This window comes from Bemisia tabaci, chromosome 8, assembly GCF_918797505.1.
Source record: "Bemisia tabaci chromosome 8, PGI_BMITA_v3".
Classification (NCBI taxonomy): Eukaryota; Metazoa; Arthropoda; class Insecta; order Hemiptera; family Aleyrodidae; genus Bemisia; species Bemisia tabaci.
Genome location: NC_092800.1, coordinates 30543791 through 30565989, shown reverse-complemented (window position 1 = coordinate 30565989; position 22199 = coordinate 30543791). Strand labels below are relative to the sequence as shown.

The following is a 22199-nucleotide window of genomic DNA, read 5'->3' as shown; positions in this document are numbered from 1 at the left end:
TCGTAAAAAAGCGATGGAACGGTGACCCTTGTGCGTAGGAAAAGCTAATAATTATAATGAAATTTAAATTTCTTTTTTAAGTTGAGAAACTAAAAATTCACGCGGTAATTATGACAAAAACATCCACGGATAAAGACTTATATTGAATTAATATCGAGTACGTACCTAATTAATTTGACTTGTCTACGAACTTTTTTCAGTATTTTTTATCTCATGTTTCAATGCATATAAATAGGGTGTGGAACATCAAAAAACCCCACAGGAGTTCATGTCGCAGTAAGTTATCGAGAGAGAGCCCCAGAAAAATAAAGACAACTTGAAAATTTTACCCATCTTCCAGTTTCCTTTCATCTAAAACAGATTGTGAGTTTACTTTTTGAAAGGGTGCACAGGGTTTCTCCTCCACTGGAGTGAATTTAAAATTGTTCAGTGACCCTTTATGCACAATCAATTCAAGGAACACATTTTGGACCCAAGAGCTGAAGCTTAGATTGGGTTTAGACAGGTTAGACAGTTTTAATTTTTGCTTTCAGTCTGAAGCCAAAGCTCAATTCAAATAATAAGATGAAAGAAAGTAGTCACTGGACTACTTTCCCTCAAAGTTTGCCCTCCCCCTCTCTCCGCCTTAAGAGAAAGAAAAGAAAATGTTTGGGTGTGGAAAGAGCGATGTACATTTACGATTTGTACCGCTATGTCATAGATGGAAAAAATTATTTTTGCAGATATTTTGCTCGGCCCTATTATCAAGATCTCTTCCTTTGACACTCTTAATAGCCAGGAAAAGACTACTCTTATTCCGAACACCATGCGCATGTTCTTTTATTTTTGCACTTGACAAACATTTATAGTTTACCGTAAATTTGATTGAAAATATACTCCAGAAAGTGCTTTCAAGATTTAGGGCGTAGGGCTACTTTAACACTACTTCGTGCGACCAAGTGTTAAAACGTTTTAATTGAATAAATCAATACTTATACGAAAAACAAATTCAAAAGAAATCTTATCATCTGGTAGCACTCGATTTTTAAAAGTATGACTACTTTATTGGCGAGTCAAGATAATTTACGAAGTAATGTTCAATCGGTCTTGTGAGGTTTTCCTTTATGTATGTATCTTTTCATGGAGGGTGAGGTCATAAAAGACGATTAGACCAGTTTTTTTGAAAGGTCAGAAGAAAGTGATGGTGAAAATCCAGCAGTTTAAAGCGATTTCCCCAAAAGCACTTTAAGTAAATGAGGTAATTGAGAGCTCACTGTGTACGAGGAAAGCGGCATATGACACATTCCGTTACTTTATTCGTCTAATTATGTCGTTGCAATTTTAATTCTTATCGGCGCCAACTGAGTAGTGTTAAATCAAGAGTCTTCTTAATATTTTTTATAGTTTTTAATTCACAGGAAAGGGCCGAGAGAAGATTGTCTTTAGAAAAAAAAATGTTAAAAAAAACCATGCAGCTGGATGCAGCTTAATGGAGTTATTATCAGTAGCTGTGCTGGTCAGTAGGTTGACTGATCATAAATAACGGAGGAGACAGACATTGAGTGCAATATCTTTTGTAAGAAAGCAGATAGAATGAAATACCGAGGGACGTTACTTATTAACTAAAAACTGTACAGCATTTTTAAGTTTCTTCTTGTCTTCTTGTAAAACCGTCAATAATGATGTAAACCATGATATAAATTATTTTTTCCTCGTTTTCTTTCTCCCGCTTTTAACCTTAGTGCCTAGAGAAAGTACTTCAGGTAGCCCATATCACTGACGGCTATCGACTACAGTCAGCACTAACAGGTCTAAAAAAATTAAAAAAATTATGAATTTAATTTCCTTTAAGAAAATTTTAATGTCTAATTTTTTATATCATCGTACATAGCAACTCTTACGTCAATCTTTCTTTTTCACAAAAAATATGCTATTCCAAAGTCTAATAGAAAAATTTCGGTCTGTCCTCTCGTCTAAAAATAAATTGTGAGCGGAAATTAGATGGGGGAAACGATACTCGATCTGAGTACGCTTTTCCTTATTTCACCACCGAAATTTCACGAGGCACTTTTTCCCGGTTGCATCTTTTGCACGGTCAACGATCCGTGTACGAAGAAATTGAATTTCCCTGCCAAACTAGTTTCCTTCACCTTCTCTATGGATGATTAATTAATGTTTTGTTCCTGCGCGAAAGAGTTTCTTTGACCCACGTATTACATAAAGACTGGCTTTGTTTTACTATCGAATTCGGATAGGAACCACATTTCATATGACTCAGCAGCTATTCAGTCACAAGTTGGTTGCAGTGCAATGACTTTCTTATCCCATTTGTTTGTAAAACAAGTTGTTTGTTTTTCCTTTGAAGATAAAAAAAAGAAGAAAATTTTGCTAGTGTAGATACATGTTAGCGGACAGGTTAGCAAGCATCGGCAATCAGTTGAACGAGCAGCATAATCACTTGCATCCATTCCATGAGTCTTGATACCACTGTTCTAACGAGTTGGTGCCCATGTTGCATACCTTCCTAAAATGAAGGAGCGTGTAAGTACCCGTGCCGCGTTGGAAATTGAACGAATGACTAACGATGATCTTGGAGGATGATCCAAGAAGATCCCTCTTAAATAAAAAAACATAAAACCACTTGAATCAAGAAGATTTTTGCGCGACATGAGCAGTTTTAGTATAGACACAATTTGTTTTCTCTACCTACTTGATCATAGAAAACTTTCTTTTTTTGTGGCAAAACCAAGAAAATTTCTGGTTTTTACGAAGCTAAAATCGATGGTTACTCTACGACTACACGGTTGTAATAAGAGCCGTGGATTATTATGATTGTAATGATGAATACAGTGACATATTATTACGTCCTTAGATAGTATGAATATAGGGACAATATTACGTCCTCTATAATATTACTTTAAGCGCAGTGTTGTCACTGAACTCATCAATGAACTTATCAAAATCAGTAGTTTTAACCCTGTGATTCCCGGTTGTGCTTGTGACATTACGAATTACGACCGCCCTACTGTAATGACCATGTTATTTTACCCTCCGCGTGACAGAAAAATACGAGGAAATGGTTATTTATTTCCAAACTCCAACCAAAAACTTCTCCACCTTGTTAGATACAGGTTTCGGGCCACTTCTAAGTGTTTTTTCTTCCAAAAAAAAAAGTTAATACGCGATCGAAGTTTGAAAAATGCGTCACCAATATCAAGTAATAAAATTCGCCGGTTGAAATCGCTCGCCGGGCGTGAGTATCACAACGATTTTAAACTGACGGATCAAATTTTTCCTCTAAAGCTCATTCCACGAGCCAAAGAATCCTGGACACGAGAGGAGATCGCGCGTCATGAATTCCGCTGTCATAAAACGTCTGCTAGGAAGTGTAATAAGTTTCCTGACAATATAAAATCAGTAATGTCAATGTGATTCGATTCTTTCGAAAGCTTACTAGGCCGCTTCGAGGAAAAAACGGATGCTCGAATATGGTTTTATGGTAGGCGAAAAAAAAATGGTACATTATGGATAAAAGAGCGTGTATCTCCCGACTGTTTTTGATAGACGATTCGGTTATTTTTCTACTCAGGCAGATTCGAAAAAACTCTTTAACGTTTCTAAAAATGTATACGGTACACAAATTTTACAAAAAGAAGAAAAATGAAAGTATGAACAATCCAGATCGGTTATTTCAACCACGGTAATGGTAAAAATTAACCAAAAGTGAAAAATATTTATTAAAATGAATTGATCTCTTCGAATATTTTAAATCGAGTTCATTGATGAAGTTCAACGGATCCAACTCATGTTTGTACGGAATTGAGCGAATGTTTGATTTATATTCGGGCAAAAAGGCTAAATTTATTGTAATGTAAGGTAGGAAAGAACTTATTATACCTCCACCGCAAAATTGCATGCTGAAGTATATTTGTACTCCAACGGCCCCTTTAATTTCCAAATTATTTCGAGTATTTTTATAGTTAATCTTGAAATTAGGTTAATATAAGTTATATCTGCTAAAATAATCCAAGTCAAACGTAATGTCGGATACACCACGACGAAGTATCGCTAAGCGCCGGCCGGTAGAGATGGGTAAATACGAGAATCATGCGAGAGGTTAAGGGTGTAGCTGCGGCATTCAACTCCTGTACAGAACTTCGCCTGTTCAGTATTTTAAAAGAAACCTGTTATACATCGAGGGACGTTTGCTTTTAGTCAGATGCCATTTTTACCATAAAATCCCTTTTGTTGAGGGAATATACCACGAAAGTATAGGTAGCCATGTAGCCAGGGACGTTGGTCTATAATCAGAAGCTCCTCATAAGAACATGGGGAACGTCCAGACCCTCTAACCACCCCCCCCTCCACCCTTCTCCTCTGGCTACGTTTTTTAAATAGTAATCAAAATGCCCCCGGTCAAATTACTCTGTAGTTGTCTTTGAAATAGAAACCGTCCGGTGAGGTACCGAACCAACATGGTAGAGAAGTGACATCCCTTCACCGAAAGCCTTCGTAAAAAGGTGTTTGTAAACGCTGTGCTCAACTACTTACATCATGTAGAATATCAGCTGCCATATTTCTCAGGATCGTTCGTCCGTATAGGTAAAAACATCCAAGGTAACACCTTCACTATGTCCCCCTCCTCGAGTAGGTAAAACCACCCGACGAAAACAAACAAACAAACAAACAAAACTGAATCAAGCCATTGGACGGGCCTCGATCAAAACAGAACAAAACCAAACACACGGCCGGCGGAAGGGTTGCACACTGCGTAAACGAAACAGAACAAAACCGGCGGTAAAATCTGCGATGCCACGGATCGGTAACGGTAACCGTCGTAAACTAAACGAACGACTAGCGGCGAATGGTAATCGGCGAATGGTAATCGGGGAATGGTGATCGGCGAATGGTAAAGCGGCACACCGGGTAAAGCTACCCTCTGATAAGCGCAGGGTACATCACAGTCACGGGCGCCCCAGTTCGATCCAAGTACCGAGCGTGCTCTGGTTAGACTAGCCTACTTTCCAGATTACCGGCAGAATGAAGACCTTGCTCCCCCGCGAAGCGGATCGCCACGAGATCTGGCCGTCCCCCCTCCGCTCTCTCACTCTCGCTGATTTTGTCTCTCTCTCACCTTACTTTACCTGTGTCCAGCTTTGGTATTCGCTCCCCTTTTTTTCACCCGCTCCATTTTCATTTTCACTTGCCGCGTATTCCGCTAAACCTTTTTACGTTCACTTTTCTTCCTCCGGTCCGCAGGTCCGTTAAAGCGCACCTACCTTCGGGAGGTTGTTTCCCGTTAGGTTACCACTCTCGCTGCTTCGCGGGCTGTGTTGGTGGTGGGGGGGGGGGGGGGGGGCTGCCGCTGCGGTGGAACCTATAAAAGGAGATTATTGCCGTCTTGATCTTTTTACTGGAAAACTTCGCCGCTTTCTGATTGGTTTGTGAGGTTTGGGCATCAGTGGAGCTCAGCAATGGCGTGGCGTGCTTTGAGATATATCAATTGGATTGCGTTTTGCAAAAAAGAAACGGGGGCATTCCAATGTTGCTAAGATTGTGCAACTTACATTCTGTGAAATAAAATTACTGAAATACACTTGTGATGTTGCAAATTCCCTGTCGCACTTCATATTTTAAATGAAAAACCACACGGAGAAAAAAACTTCGTGTATGGGACCTGAAGTTGAGGTCATATGGATCTCTGAAGTTTTGGGATCACTTATCTAAAAACTTGAGGTCCAGCTGCCGAAGTTCGGGTCAGACATCGAGGCACTTTGGTATTTACCGGAATACTTCAGATACGTGATCCAAACTCTTCGGTATACATCGAAGTACTTCAGATGTCTGACCCGAACTTCGGCAGCTGGACCTCAAGTTTTTAGATAAATGATCCGAAAACTTCAGAGATCCATATGACCTCAACTTCGGGTCCCACGCACGAAGTTTTTTTTCCGTGTACTCAACGGCAATTTTTAAAGATTGCTGTGTTTTTTTCCCTGTGCAAAGAAAATTTTGCTAAAACTTCAAGGAATGCTGTCGATTTGTTTTCCTTAAAACAAATGAAATAGTAGGGATTTTCAAACACCTCGAACTAAATATGTGGTTGCAGACTTACACCGACGCTGTGTATTTTAAAATAGCATTAGCGTGCGATATTTTGAATTAATAACGTTTTTAACATAAATACACGCTTGTGGTATCATTCCAAAAGTGAAGGCGTTAGAGAATTTTAATGTATTTTTCGATCTTATATTGGTTCATTAGTTTTAGACCTTTAGTGAGACTTCTAAGGCCAAATGTGAAACTCAAATGCCAAGAGGGAATTTGTATTTCCGAGGAAAACCTAAATGGTTGGTTGATAGATGCAGTAATTTGGAGACGCCTTAACAAAAAAAAGGCATTGCGGGCAGCACAAAGTCGGTATCAGGGCCAAATGTCTCATTTTGCCTTCAATTTTGATGATACTTCAAGCACATCCATGAAGCACGTTTAGTGGTATCAAAGAGCCGTATGGGTTTAGGAGCTTTGTTCTGTTGTCAGATCTTGATTTTCCACAACCCGACGATACTTTTTACGCGAGTATTTGAGTTTAGCAGTGTCATGAGATTGAGATTAACCAAGAAAAAGTTTGCTCAAATGTCCGCGATATTCGTCTCGTTTTGGTATAAAAAAGTTGTCCTTAACACCGTAAAAAAAGAGAGAATAAGTGAAAAAAGGAGAAGAAAAAGACGAAGTAAGCTACATGTAGGAGAAGTGTATGTGGGAAAATACCCATCGAGGTTGGGATAAAACTTACTTCAGAAGTTGAAAGCTGAGAATTTCTCATCAAGTGTGAGACCCCGTCACAGTTTCGTCTACCTACACGACACGGATCAAAATAATTATGCTTTTAAGATCCTCACTGTAAATTTCCACCTACTTTTCTAGTTGTTGTTACTATATTGCTACTTAAAGGCAAATACTGTTTGGTTCCGATAACAATGCAGCGTTGTTGTATGCACCGGAGTGGAAATAATTTTTATAATAAAATTAAGTTTGTAACTACGATTCGAAGCGTAAGTGGGGACTGGAATTTATCATACTTAATAAATTCCAACGAATTTGAGTGATTATCCTCGATCTTGTCGCAATTTTATCTCCATGAAATCGCGTTCGGTAAAATCGAAATTTTATCTCAATCTCTCATGATTTCTTGTTTGATAATATTGCAATAGATCAACGCCGATAAAATTGCGAAATATTCTACGATCAAATTGCAACTTATCGCAAACACTGCCACTTCGGGTTCTCTGTCATATCCTGAAGAAGAGAATAAACCGCTTTTCATCTGAACATTATCATGAAAATTTTGAGTACCTGAAATTTATCCTAAAATGTATGATTGCTCTACCTTCAGCCAAACGTATAATTGGACCGAGTTCTTTAAAAAAGAACTAACCCTCATGAAGTTGAAACTGTGAAAAAGAGACTTGAAGTTTTATTCCTCCATAAGGCTCAATGTAGAAAATAGACCTGACCCCCTCTTTTCACAAACTAATTTCTTTTTTGCGGATTTGAGTTTTTGTCATGAGAAAGTATACGACTCGTGGACCTCAAAAACATCCTTAACTCAATTGTTCCAAAAATGTGGGCAGGGCCGGATTGAGGGGGTGGCCACATGGGCCGCGGCCCGTGGCGGCAAATTTAGGAGGCGGCAAATGTTGTAATTTTTTCAAATGTAGGTATTAAGAAAAAATCTGATTCAGAAAAAAAATCACAAATGAGGAAAGGCGAAAAAATCTCTCATATCCTGAGAGTTAAAGTATAGTAATTTCTAATTTGTTCGTCTTTCGGTGATACAAGAGACAGCGCCTTTCATTAGTCTAGTTAAGAGAGAAACCAAACACGCAATTTGGCCTGGAGCGGCACGGCGCAGAGAGCAATGATGGCGAGAACTTGAGATGGAAAGGAGAAGTCCTATCGGCGCACCGGTCATCATGAAACACATATTAGCGCCTACAAGACTCCATGAATACTTCACGCATTGCGTCAAACGTAGTGCGGTCAGCAGCGGTTGGCGTGAAACTCATAGTGCCTACAAGACTGCATGAATACTTCACGCATTGCGTCAAAAACAGTGCGGTCACTTGGTCAGCAGCGGTCAGCGTGAAACGCATAGCGCCTACAAGACTGTAGGGATACTTCACGCATTGCGCCAAACACAGTGCGGTTGGCGCGGTGGCGGAAATTAAGATCATTAGACCACATTCATGTTTATTCTTATTCATAATTTTTTCGTTCTTTTCTTATAAATGAAAGGCATCGTCCGCACAGAGATAGGTCCACGGAACTTAATTTTCGAGCAAAGTTCCGTGAACTTTTGCTAGTGTTGACAGGGCTTTCACAAAAAATGTGCCAAACGCGAGTAAACGCGTCTTATGTACCCCTCCTCCTCCGGCACGTTCACCTGATGGTTTCTATGGATGTTTCAAAACGAATGAGATGGGGCTGCAAAATACAGGCGGCCCATGGGCGGCAAGAAGGTAAATCCGGCCCTGAATGTGGGTTGGCTCCTTTCTGAAAAACCTGTCCAATTTTCCAACGCTGGTTCTCACTTAAATTTGATCCGTTTGATAAAGGCAGTTGGACTGTTCCATTTTTATGCTCCAACTATTCCGACTCTCGCCAGATATAGCTGCCGGGTCCAATAGTGGCGCTGGCGGGCGGTAAACAACGAAGATTAAAAGAGTGGATATTTGTCAGTCAAGCCGGAAGAAAGTGAGTAAGATCGAAGGGGATGATCGGGGGATGATCGGGGGTGAGTATTTGGTCGCCGTTCCGAGCGGGGAGGAAGTTATCTTGGTAGTTTAGCGCACGCGAGGCGATGTGCTTCCAGCTGACTCCGAGCTGCGAGGCCAGCAGGCTCCATTAGCTAAATGAACTCTGCCAACAGAAACAGTAGCCCTCTGTTGTCATGTGTTTGGAATGGACGCCACTGATCAAACATCATTTGCCCATACTGCCTAGCTGAGGAAAAACGCCGTATGAGCCTTCAGACGTTGCCAAATATCCTTTGATAAAACACGAATTTCCTGCTAAAAATATGATTATTTTCTTCCAAATTTTTCACATTATTTTGTCCGCAATTTCACCTAAAGTTCCTGAAAATTTCAACGAAAAATATTCATAATGTGCCTCAAAAGTAAGCATTTTATCGAGGGAAATTTGGCAACTCTAGAATGTTCATGTGGCGTTTTTCCTTAGCACGGTAGCATACTTTTCCGTTTCGGAGAACCGTGTATCGTTTATGGCGCTATTTTTGGAAGGTATACAGTTAGAAAAAGAAACCAACATTTGGACCGAGTTCATCAGAAAAGAGCCAACCCACACTAGTTGAAACGGAGAAAAAAGCCCAATTAACACTATCAAACTTTTCATCCGACATAATTGAACGAAAAGTTGGACGGAAAGTTGAACGCAAAAACATTCGATTCAATTACTCTCCGTTCAATTTTCTTTCCAATTGGCAGTAACTAATTGGATGAAAAGTTAAACGAAAAGTTGAATGTGACGTCACATCCAAGTTTCCTTCATTTTTCAACTAATTGTCGTTTTCTCATATCAGTACCACAATTAATATCCAACTTTTCATCACGACAAGTCGCATTCAAGAGTTGAATGAAGAGTTCGATAGTGTGAATTGGGCTAAAGAGGAGGTTTAGGAGGAGAAAGAGGAAGAGGAGAGGGAAAAGAGAAAAAAGTAATGAAAAATAATCTATAGCTTCATCAACATATGTATGAAAACTTTGGGGTGGCTGCATTATTTTCATGAGTGTAAGTGGTTCCACTAATGCGACTAAAACAGTGACCTCTACGACAAGGAACGTAGGCGCCTAAGAAAAATGTCATGTAGGCACAGCTTACTGAGACTACTTTACTTACGCGCGGTGACGCCTGCGGTGTGCCAAAATCATAGCCAATTTTTCCAGGAAATTATACCTTTGACTATTATTAAAGTGTAACTTTAATCCTTTTGGACAACCTGCATTTGTAAATAATCCAGGTATGTGTCTGGTTCAACAAACAATATACCGACATAATGCAGTTCAGGAGTCGTGAATGTATAATTTTTATTTCCATAGCTGCGGAAGGTCATTATGAGAATTCAAGTCATGAACTTGCAATTAATCTCTACCCTCCTGTTCCTCGATAAAGAAAGCTTTTTAACCGATTAGAAATGAAAAATAAAAATCTACTGTTTATGATCTTACGCATTTTTTTGAGAAATATTAGTAATACATCAAGTGCTTTAAGTTTCACAGGTATGACAATATTGTGGTGGGTAGAGAGATGAAATTTGAAAAAACAAATGACGATATAATTCAATTTTAATCGCGGTAGCACCAATAAGGTAAGGATCCAATTTGATATGATTGCAACGGCTTAACATATTCTTAAGCAGGTTTCAAAATTAGAGGATTTCTGTACAAAAGGTCCTCAACATTCTTGAATGCAGAGGCAGGCATACTTTTATTTTTGTTTTCGATCTATTTTTTTCTCCGAATTCTCCACTTAAAATGTCACTTCGACACTCTTCCGAGTAATGCGGCAACGAGCCAGCCTTAATTTCTTTCCCTTTCCTTTTTTCCTGATGTTCTTCATAAATATTAACACTTTTCCTTTTTCTTTTCCTCTTTTGTTTTGGTCGAAAATTTACATAATGAGGAGAAATTGAATGCGTCGAATATCACGAGAGTAATCAATCATGTGAGAGTATATCAGCGCACGTAAAACACAAGCCTGGTCTGTACTGATGTTAAGATCTGTTATTTTGAGATACACTTTTTTTTTTTTTTTTTTTTTTTTTTAAAGAAGGAAAAGCTAAAATTCAACGCATTTAAAAAAATGTAACGATCCGAAAACTTGACCAAGAAACAAAAATAACATCGAAATCTAAATGAGATTGAAAGATCGCGGAGGGTGCATGTCAAATGGATGTATAATTTAATTCGAAAGGACCTATCTGGATGCGATATGGGCCCTGTCAGCGCATATGTTATGGGTTGCAGGTCTCAAGTTATAATGAAGATAATTTTTTTTCCTTTTCATTTAAATTCGTCCAACAAACTGTCCGATTCAATCGATAGCCTCAAGGTCCTGGTTTCCCGTTTTATCATTCAATTAAACTCCCGTCTCTCCCAGTTTGAAAATTGTGTCTCTCCTCTGCACCTCTCTAGCCATCTTTTTTCTGGCGGAGGGAGGGGGGGGGTCATGAATAAATGCGAGGAAGCAACCGATGCAGATTTGATTCGCCACTGAATGATGAAATTAAGTAATATGAGTAACAGTAGTAGCATGAGTTTCATAGTGTGCAATAGTGCGATGAGTGTCATCATCCAAGGTGTTTCTTAAAGGACACCGTCTCCGTGCGCAATTCTTTCGAGCGAGGTAAAAAACGCTTAACTTCATTGAGAATGTCTCTAAGATACGTAATTTTAGTTCTGTGCGGCAAGAATGAAAATAAAATATTGATATTGTATAACAATTTTATCTTTTCAATCGACAGCACGGATCGAAAAGTTAAATCGAAGTCCTTAAAATGGCTAATCGATGCTTCTTTGAAGCACCCGCATTGAGCAGAGAGCTTGAGTCATTAATTGCTCATTTTTAAGAGCGTTTGGCGGATGATCATTTCTAAGCAAATTTAATCCTTCGATTGGACCAACATTTGTTCTAAATGTTTCGCCGATCTGAAGCGATGAGGAGGTTATAGATTCATATAGGACAGCCTAAAAACCATATTTGCAGAGAAGCCCAATCCTACCTCATTTCATGATATAATTTAAACTCGCGGTATAATTTGCCAAGTGGACTTTAAGTCAAGTGCCTGCACAGGGGGCCTATTGGAGAATCCACATCTGGTTGGTTCATAAGTTGATAATTGGTGCAGCAGGTGATAAAGGCCTAAGGTTAGCGACATCCCCCTCTCATCCGCTTTCATTTACTCCCATCTTGAGTCACCGCCATTTTTTTACCCCAAGAGTTTCTATGAGACCCAGTGGCAATACTCTCCTTATAAGAGCAATTTTGAGGACGTGCAGATTTTAACTTCGAGTAAGGTTTTCCAAATGTCTCACCTGAGTCTAAGATTTCATCATTCTGACTGTGAGAAGTACTCAAACTTGCAATCCCTTAGGACAGGTTTAAAGTTTTGCTTTTACGGGATCCGAAAATCACGAGGAGGTAAAAATGGATCCAATGAGACCCTACAGATACAGTTAGTTTATCATTTTCCAACTACCCGTATCAACCTGTAGATTCGCATCAATTTCCCCTTTGTCATCTTGCCTATCGCTTTGTCTATCAATATCAATAATCAGCTCTTCGGCAAAAGTCCGATCGATTTCCCTTTATTCTATACAACACCGTTGTCAATCCATTAGAATCGCTGAATTTTCCCTTTGTCTTCTTTGCCTATAGCTTCGTCTATCAATATCAATAATCCACCCGCGAGCAAAAAGTCAAATCATTTTCCCTTATTTCTATAACAACCACTCGTTTCCATCAATAGAATTGCTCCATTTTCCTCGTTATCTTCTTTGCCTATCGCTTTGTCTATCAATTTCAATAATCGACCTGCTGACCCGATCAAAAAAAAACAAAAACAAAAAAAAAGCATGACAACACAAATCCACGGTCCGATTTGCCTTTCGCCGGCCAACCACACCAGGGGTGAGAGTATAGGGGGTGGGGGTGCAAGGAGCAAAGGGGGATGGCCGGAAAAGAGCATACCGTGATGATGTCAAACTATCATTTCTCCGCGCTCGCGACCGCAATAACCCTGTTGCCACGTTTCCTCCCCCTCTCTCGGGGAGCATGGGATAAAACACAATTTTCACGGTAGGGCTCCATCGGCGCCCGGCGCTCGCTTCGTGTTAATACTTTGTTATCATGAGTAATGCTCCACGGCCCGTGAGCCCCCCTCCCCGCGCCCCGCCGCCCGGTGAAACATTAACCTCCTATTAATTAGGCCTGACCTGTGGGGTCCCGGTAAAATACCTGAGGGGGTTGGTTTTTTCCATTAGTTGATGAGTTCTCCGTATCTGACTGTGTTGACATTTAATTACTGGCCTCTGCGCCTTCGCTGCCAAGCTTATGCAGCCGGCCGAGCACTCTCGTAGGCTCCCCCGTGCTGAGGAAGAACGCCGTGTGAGCTTTCGATTGTTGCCGAATTTCCCTCGATTTATGCTTATTTTAGGGGCAAGCTATGAATATTTTTCCGTAAAATGTTCTTCTACGTCGACACTAGTGTCATAGGCTCGGGAATTTTAGACTCTTTAAAGGGGGTTTTGGAAAGAGAACACATAAGTACGATAACGTAAGAACACCTAACACAAGTGAGATTTGAACGCATTAGAAATCAGAAGAAAGAGGAGAGGACGAGGAGGAGAGAGAGAAGGAAGAAGAAAATAAAGAGGGGTAAAGGAGAAGAAAGATAAAGAGACTATGTCTAGAGTAAGAAGAAAATAGAGAAGATGGAAAGTAAGTAGTGGAAGAGAAAGAAAAGATAGAGATGAATGTGTACCTCTGAATTCACGTTTATCTTCTTTTTTTCTTTTTTAGTATTTTCCTATTTTCCCTTTCTTTCCCTTCTTTCTCTACTAATTCTAATCCCTAATGCGTCCCTATCAGACACAAATGTTGAGAGTCCTGAGATATTGCAAATGTATGTTTTTTTCTTCAAAAATCCATGTCTAGGTATGACGTTGTTTTAAATTTGTAATATTCTTTGAATTATTTTATGATTTCATCGAATGAATATTACTCATCCAAGTTTAGCCAATTTTGGATCTAAAATAACCAGTTTTGCCAGCACGTACACCTGCACGGTACATGGCAGACAATGTCTCAAAATTAAAACCAAAGAATTGGAATCAAACCATATACTCTCTTATGCACTGTAATTAAGTGTTAGTGCAAAAAACTACGTTTTAATTCCAGTTTTTTGGTTTTAATTTTTTGGAAATTGAAGTGCTGGCTGCAGGCAGGGCATTTCTTGGTTCCGGCGTCTCAGAATCTCAGCAAACGTTTCATTCATTATATAATTAAAGCAGATGTGTATAATTCGTTGAAACTTTAACCGAATTTTCTTTATGATTTTAAAATGCTGAAAACAAAAAATCTCAGAAAATTTACCCAAAATTCTCCTCTCTAACATGAAAATTAGTAGTTGAGATTCTAAAATACCGCAACCTAGAAGAAATGTCCTCTCTGTATCCAGCGCTTCAATTCTGCTACGCTAAGGTTCGATCAAATCGCAAATAAATTCCGAAAAATTGGAAAATTCAGAAATATATTCGCAGGTTTTCTTGAAAATTTTTATGATACATTTTTGTCTTATTATTCACCGCAAGCGAATGACGAAAAAAATGTTTCAACATTTTTTTTATGATAATTTGACTTGTGGCCCCCCCCCCCCCCCACGAAGTCTCTCTAAAATTCTTGTTTTATCAAATAAAGTTCGGCAACATCTGGAAGCCCATACGGCTCTTTTCCGTAGCACGGCAGCATTCGAGAAGTTGGTTTTTTTCGGGTCGGTGTGGCGGACGAGCAGTGCTTAGGAGTCGTTTCCGAACTGGGTTTTATGTATTCCACACTTGGCTGACAAAACCACGTAACCACAATTCAAGATTAACTCGAGAAAGCATCGAGTTATACGCTCGATAGTGTTCATCGCGAGGTGCAGTTACGCCTTTATGCCAGGAGGGGGACGTGTTGTTCCTGGTGGCGCGGGCGGAGCGATGAGCCTTTAATGAATATCGCACACAATGTTAATGCTCATTAAATCCATTCCGTGACGCGCTGACGCCGGCCGCGATGATGACGGCGGACGCTGGTCGGTTGGCACCCCTAAATCAACTTCCCTTAATTGCGACGCATCCTCAGCTCTGAATCCAATAACCCCGCTTCCCGTTTTCACGGCGCTTTTATGCACCTGGCGCTTGGTTGCTGGTGGGTGAACCTGCCGCTTTCGTGGCTAAATCGTTCGGTTCGACGTGACCAGCCAACGATGTAAAAACTACAATTAGGGTGATTCTCACACAGTGGATCGAGTCAATGGGAGAGGTCGAACATGATTTAAAAACTTTAAAAGCGTGTATATTTAATAAGCTGAAAACTTGATGTTTTCAAAGTAGTTTCATTGGTCTTCTCATAAAAAGCACTCCTTAAAATTGAAGTTGTAACGAAATAAACGTAAAATTTTACAATTTTTGTCGAAAATTTCATGTCCGATTTCTTCCAAGGACTCGATCCACTGTGCGCCAACTGTGAATTTCGTCACACACCAGCGGACCGATTATTGAAATTTATAGACGAAGCGATGGACAAAGAGGACATAGGGCGTATGGAGTATAATCCTATTGGTTGAAATTGGTGGTCCCTATCGACTAAAGGGAAAATGATGGACTAACTTTGGGGTTTCTCGTGAGTTGCCGTTATTTAGTCCATTACCTACCTCCTTCGTCCATTGTAATCACCCGCTTCTACCGATACGATCCCTCCGTATTTTTGTCGTCTTCTTTGTCTACATATAGCTTCAAAAATATAGCTTCGTAATTTCAATAATCGACCCGCAGAGCAAGAATCAGGTTAGGACAAGGATAGTCGATTTCCATGGTTTCTTAGGGTACTATTGCTGGAAAAGGACTAATACCAAAGTCAGAACCGACTGTTTGAAAATCTGTGTTCAGATATGAATCCTAATCATTCCTCAAGTTTTTTCCCTCAAAATAAATTTTGAAGCCATTAATGTTTAATAATCCTGCGCCTAAGTGCATAAACATTTATTAACGCCAAAAACATTTTGGAAAAGTTACGTGTTTTAAATTTTTTCGGAAGTTCTCTTTTAAAAAACTATCAATAGTTGAAATTCAGCGATTTTATTAGTGCCTACATTCTTACCCTATAATGTATGATCACAAGAATAACGCGTAACGCAGAATGCCAGAGACGCGAAGTGTTTCGGGGGATAGACCGCGAAGAGGTAGGGGAGCTTATACCCCTAGTTTTTAACAAAAAAAAGTATCCTTCATATCCATGTACTTTTAAAATGTAAGTAAGACACGTGCAATTCCAGTTGAGGTTAATCACATTTTAACCCTAGGATGTAATTTTAACGGGTGACAATGCCTGTTGAGAAATTTACCTTGGCCGATCATTAAAATTTCACTGGATTCGAAGCAAGTTCAAATTTTTTTGCGAGACCGTCGAAAAAAATTACACCTAACGGTAGAGTCAGTGAAAATTTTCCTGTAAAAAATCCAACTTGCATTAACATTATTCTAAGCGCATAACTTACCTCCACTTTACAGCACGATCAAAACAAACAGGGGTCAACAATTTTTATTGCAGTTTTGAAATACTTGTGAGTGAATTTTCAACGATGCATGGATGTATACTCCTAATATAAACAGTAATTACTTTCTCGTCAAACACGCCGAAATTTCTCCTTTTTTCTCCTGAGAAGTTGGAATACGCGACAGAACAGATAAAAATAGACTGGAACAAATGTGTGGTATTTTAATTTTCGGCGAAAGTAGCGGAGAGGCGCATTAACTCCTTTTTTTCAGAGTATCATGAAGAAGCATTTTGACTAAAAGTTTTAAGTGGCTCAGCCCTCTTCGGAACGGGAAGAAAATCTTTAAGATTTCATCAGATGTCAATGAATTGTTTGTACGGTCATTTAAAGTATGTACTTTGAAGAAGCCGTTTAAAATAGCTCACCTCAAGAGGGTGTTTAACTCGGCTTATGGCTAATTGCGTAAGAGCAATGACTTACTGTCCAAAATAATAATTATTGTATTAATAAATGCAGTCTGGTCTAAAAATATCTCCTCCGACGTTCAATAATTTTATGTCTTCTGTTTCGGCTGGCGGTGCCGAAAATAAGCGCGACGCGACGACGATTCTTTCACTACACAACCTTAGTTGGTTGTTAGGTGGTTCATCCCCAGAGAAGTCTCCGATAGGGCATTCCTAGGGACAAGTCCACTAGAAGAATTGTCAAGCAGAAGCAAGAGAAAGAGCGATAGAGAAAATGCATAGAAATCAGAGGATAGGAAGAAACTGGAAATGATAGGTTGCCAGAGAATGTAGAAGGAGTAAGATGGCGGGAGAGACGAGGAAGAGAGGTGAAATAGAGAGACGATGCTGAGCGAATGTAGAAGACTGAGAAAAGGTAACAGAGAGGAAGAGAGAGAGAGAGAGCACGAATGAACACTTCACTTTAATGATCTCCTGAGCGAATTCGCCCTAGAGTAAAAGTCCTACGGAAATCCGCTGGACGAAGAAAGAAACACTATACTTCCTGTTATTTACCTTTTGCGAATGAGAAAATCCTTGGTTGAATACCGTAGCAAGCTGTGAGACTGGATGCGAGAATCCTTGACTTGAGGTGGTGAGTCCTTTGCATGAGGCGATAAGTCCTGGTAGATAGCGGAACCACCCGAGCCCAGGGGCGCGCAACCTTAGCACTATCCCCGGGGGAACGGGACTGAAGATACGAAAAGGATATAAAAAACCACGTAATGCGTATGGGTTTTTTGGGTTGCACTTAGCATTTGAGATGACCTACCGATTTAAGTCATGCAACCGCAAGATTCTTAATTAAATAATTTAAAATAAATTATTTAATTGATGCAATCGGTGAAGATGCGCGAAGCGCGATCTCGCGGTGGCGCTCTGAACTGAGCACCGTCCCGTGCCGCGGCAGACTCGGTGCCGGCGGAGGCGGCGGCGGGCGGTGGCCGCGACATCCCCCCCCACGTTGAAGCTTTGGGGTTCAAAGGATGAAACACTGAAACAGGTATGCAAGATGTACGTATTTTTTTTTTTTTTTTTTTTTGAAGAACAGAGAGGGAAAGAAACGATGTTTAGAAGTAAGAGTAAAGAGAGAGAGAGAAAGTATAAAATTTTGTTCGAGCGAGAGGGTTGTTCTAGAACTGACGCCTGAACACACATGCAACACTGCAGAGCACTAGTAGATGAGATTTTGAGTGCGGCAGCAGGACTGCGAGTCTGATGTGCCATTGAGTGCAAACTGGTGACAAGGACGACGGCTGCGATTTTTGTCGGAGTGTCTCATTAAGTGGCTTTGAGTACATGAGGTCACTTATGATGTTCGTTACGGCGTAAGTTTGCGAAGACCATAGAGGATCCTTATACCTATTTAGGTAGGTTATGCAATTTGACGTTGGTAGACAGTAGGACACCGCATAACTGGAGTTGTAAATTCCTGCTGTGTGTTGTCCAAGATGCGGTAAGGCATTTTTCCAAATGAGAGCTTTGCAGATGGTGATGAAAAGAATCCACTGTTTTGAATTGAATTTTATAAAATGTAAGTAAGAATCTGAATTATTAAGAGAAATTGCCCTTTTCAATGTATGGCAGTCGTTGAAGATGTGCGAAACACGTAATCTGAATAGGCACAGCAAAGGTGCTGCATGAAATTCTAACTGAGGAAGAGAATTAGTCAGAGGTATGCGTGATTGTGTGCTGAGTAGAGCTTTCTGAGGCGACTTAGTTGGGTTTTGTGCGAAAGTGTAGGCGGAGTAGATATGCGCTTTGCCACTGGCGTGCGCGAGCATCGCTTCACTTGTAGAAGTGATGTGTAAGAGGCGACAAACTGAGCAGTTTGAGACTTGCGATAGTTTGTCTTGAAATTGTCTCCTTTGTGGAGAAGTGCATTGTGGTGCATTCATTGTCCAGTCATGACTAGGACATGAGGTTGCAACCTCTGAGTATCGAGGCGTTTTTTGGAGTAGGTTTACGGTAGACAGAATTACTGATAAGAGAACAACTAGAATACAGAGTTGAACAAGAGTTGAACGGATGTAGCCTTTGATGACTTTAAACTCGAAATTACTTTGATGTGAGGACATCACATCCGTGGCGGTGGTCCGGCAGGTACCAAAAACTTTGAAGGAACCATTATTAGGTAAGATCATGTTCGCACTAAGTTCAGCAGTTGTTAGTACTTCCGATCTTACGCTGGTCTCCGTAGTTTGTAACAGCGAAGGTACTCTGGTTTCCGCATTAGGTAGCAATTCCGAGGCTCCACAGGTTTCCGGGTTTGAGAGCATTTCCGGTCTTTGTGTGGTTTCCGTGTTCAACAGTATTTTTGAAAGATTTGAGTTTTCTTGTGATAGATCAAAACTGTTAGATGTAGAAACTATGGTGGATCCATTGTTTTCATGGCTAGTTAGTAAATTTGTTGGCTGTGAGGTTGCTTGATTTTTGTTCCAAAAGTTTTGAAATTTGACTTCCGCTATTTCCGGTTCCGTGCCATAAATTTCATCAGCAGCCCTCGGGGTCACCTGGAAAGCAGGTTTGTCATGCATGATGGGACTTGAGAACGTTGCGCGAAAGTCAGGAACAACAGATGCAAGATGCAATTCTGAGTTTTTGAGTAACTCTGTTTTTAGAGAGATGAAACTTGAAGCAGCGGTTGCTCTAGAGGAGCTGACGTGTTGAATTTGACTTTGAAACGGAAGTGCAACTGAAAATTGCCCGTTTTCTAGGTAGTGCGGTTTGAGAAAATGTTCTTCACAGTATTTATTCGTGGCGCTAAGAAATGTAGGCTTAGGTACGTCTTCAACGTTGAGCCATTTCTGCATTATTTGCTCCATCGGCTCTAAGATGGTAAGACAGCTGGTTACCACGGGTGGTTGTTCGATTTCTGTGGGCACGCTTCCCATGATGATGTATCCCAACGTGGATTTGATGGCTGGCGGCAAATTTTGGTAGCGAATGGTGTGAGAGTCTTCGAAAAGATGCGTCCAAACCGAAGCACCGAGGAGTAAGTCTACCTTTCCAGGCTTATGGAAAGTAGGATCAGCCAGCTGTAATTGCATTAGTTTTTCCATGCGTGGCGTGCGAGAAATTTCCGTACACGGAAGATTTGAGGATAATATGTTGGTAACAAGCGCTTTGATGGCATACCGCTTTGCTGGATTCAGCGCGGAGAAAAAACATAACTCTGTCTGAAATTTTGGGCGGACAGCTCCGGGCCCTATCCCTTGTAGAGTCTGAGTACTGTGTTCCTGAGGAAGGTTTAATTTTTGGGCGCAGTGTGGTGTCACCATATTGGTCATACTTCCATTGTCCAAAAGTGCTCTTAAAGTGTGGACTTTACCATATTTGTCCTTGACTTTAACTAGCGCCGTGGCGAGTAAGACAGTTTGCGGCGCACTGGTTGTCAGGGCGGAGGAACATATTACAGTTTCAACTGTATTCTCGTTCTGTTGGTTAGGATTTGACTCCGTTTTTGAATTTTGATCTTGATGCAGTAATGTGTGATGCTTTTGGCCACAATTGTTCTCGCGGCATCTGTTTTCTGAGCCACAATCTTGGTGCGAGTGATGATTTACCGTCAAACAATTTGAACAAACTTTATTTGGTCGGATGTACTTCCAGCGTTCGCAAACTGGCATGTCCCTAAACTCAGGGCATCTGTACAAAGGATTATGTGGTTCCTGGTCACATATGACACATTTAGAATTTGATTGAGATGAAGTATTGTCTCTACTTTGATGTTGCGCTGCGAGCATGTTTTTAGACTGGTTACTGTAGTAATTAGACCTTTTGGCAGAATTACCAGAGTTATTGTAATTTGTCGACTTTTCTTGAGGCGTCCTTTCAAGAATCCGTGCTTGTTCTTGGACAAAGCTGACTAAAGCTTTAAAAGATGGAAAGCTTTCACCTCGCACTGTATCCTCGAATTGCAGTCGAGTTTTCGAATCAAGCTTCGTAAGTGCGATATGAAAAAATAAGAAATCTTCTAGATCTGGAATTTTCATTTGTTTCAATGCGTTAATCGCTTCTATGAAGGATTCCAAAAAGAGAGACAAATTCTTTTCGGTATCTTGCGTAATCGTCTTGAAGTTCAAAATTTTCTCGAAGAGAGTCGATCCGAGAGCTCTCTTGTCCTCGAATTTGGTTTCGAGAGCCTCATACAACGCCTCGTAATTTTCCTCAATGGGCAGAATCCCGGAACAAATGGTTTTAGCAGAACCTTCTAAGTGCGTGACTAGATAGTTGATTTTTTCTAATTTAGAAAGAGAATCGTTCGTGTGAACCAATTGATTGAATAATTGATAGAACACAGGCCAATTTTCTCTTTTTCCATCGAATTTTGGAATCTCCAATCTTTTAAGTTTGATTCGAGACTCCGATGAATTTTGTTTTTCGCTTTTTGCAGTTGACGCGGGCGATTTTTCTTTCAGACTAGCCAGCGCGCTAGATATGAGGTTGACCTTATCGTAAAATTCTTGGAGAAGCTCAAAGTTTGGTTCGTAGTCCTCATCGATTTCAAACGAAAGTTCCTGTACCTTTTCAAAGGTTGTCAGAAACTCCTGCTTTATCGTTTCAACTGAACAGACTTTCAGCAGGAAAGTCTTTTTTGCTTCTTGCTCCTCGATTTTAGTGGCCAGTTCAGCGATGTTGTTAATTTCAGAAAAATGAAATTCAACTTTTGCTGTGGAGTATCGTAGCACCCTAGCCTGAGCCTGATTTTGCATCCTTTTCTTTGGCATTTTGAATGCTTAGGTACTTAAGAAACGCAGTGCAGAATTGTGGAACTTATATCCACGCTCGGAGGACCAATGTTTCGGACTCCGAGTGAAGAATTGTGGAACTTATATCCGGCTCGGAGGACCAATGTTTCGGCTGGCGGTGCCGAAAATAAGCGCGACGCGACGACGATTCTTTCACTACACAACCTTAGTTGGTTGTTAGGTGGTTCATCCCCAGAGAAGTCTCCGATAGGGCATTCCTAGGGACAAGTCCACTAGAAGAATTGTCAAGCAGAAGCAAGAGAAAGAGTCGATAGAGAAAATGCATATAAATCGGAGGATAGGAAGAAACTGGAAATGATAGGTTGCCAGAGAATGTAGAAGGAGTAGAGATGGCGGGAGAGACGAGGTAGAGAGAGGTGAAAGAGAGAGACGATGCTGAGCGAATGTAGAAGACTGAGAAAAGGTAAAAGAGAGGAGAGAGAGAGAGAGAGAGAGCACGAATGAACACTTCACTTTAATGATCTCCTGAGCGAATTCGCCCTAGAGTAAAAGTCCTACGGAAATCCGCTGGACGAAGAAAGAAACACTATACTTCCTGTTATTTACCTTTTGCGAATGAGAAAATCCTTGGTTGAATACCGTAGCAAGCTGTGAGACTGGATGCGA

The 22199-nt window shown here is 40.5% G+C and overlaps 1 protein-coding gene across 1 annotated transcript in view; it reads right to left on the bottom strand.

Moving 5' to 3' along the window:
- The window catches only part of LOC109034950 (uncharacterized), an 86328-nt gene extending 81017 nt beyond the window's left edge, over nucleotides 1-5311 (bottom strand). Inside the window, exon 1 of the mRNA XM_072303313.1 lies at nucleotides 4531-5311. Within this exon, the coding sequence (XP_072159414.1) occupies nucleotides 4531-4554 (24 nt within the window). The 5' untranslated portion in view covers nucleotides 4555-5311. The remainder of the gene's footprint in view (nucleotides 1-4530) is intronic.
- Between the last annotated feature and the right edge of the window lie 16888 nt (nucleotides 5312-22199).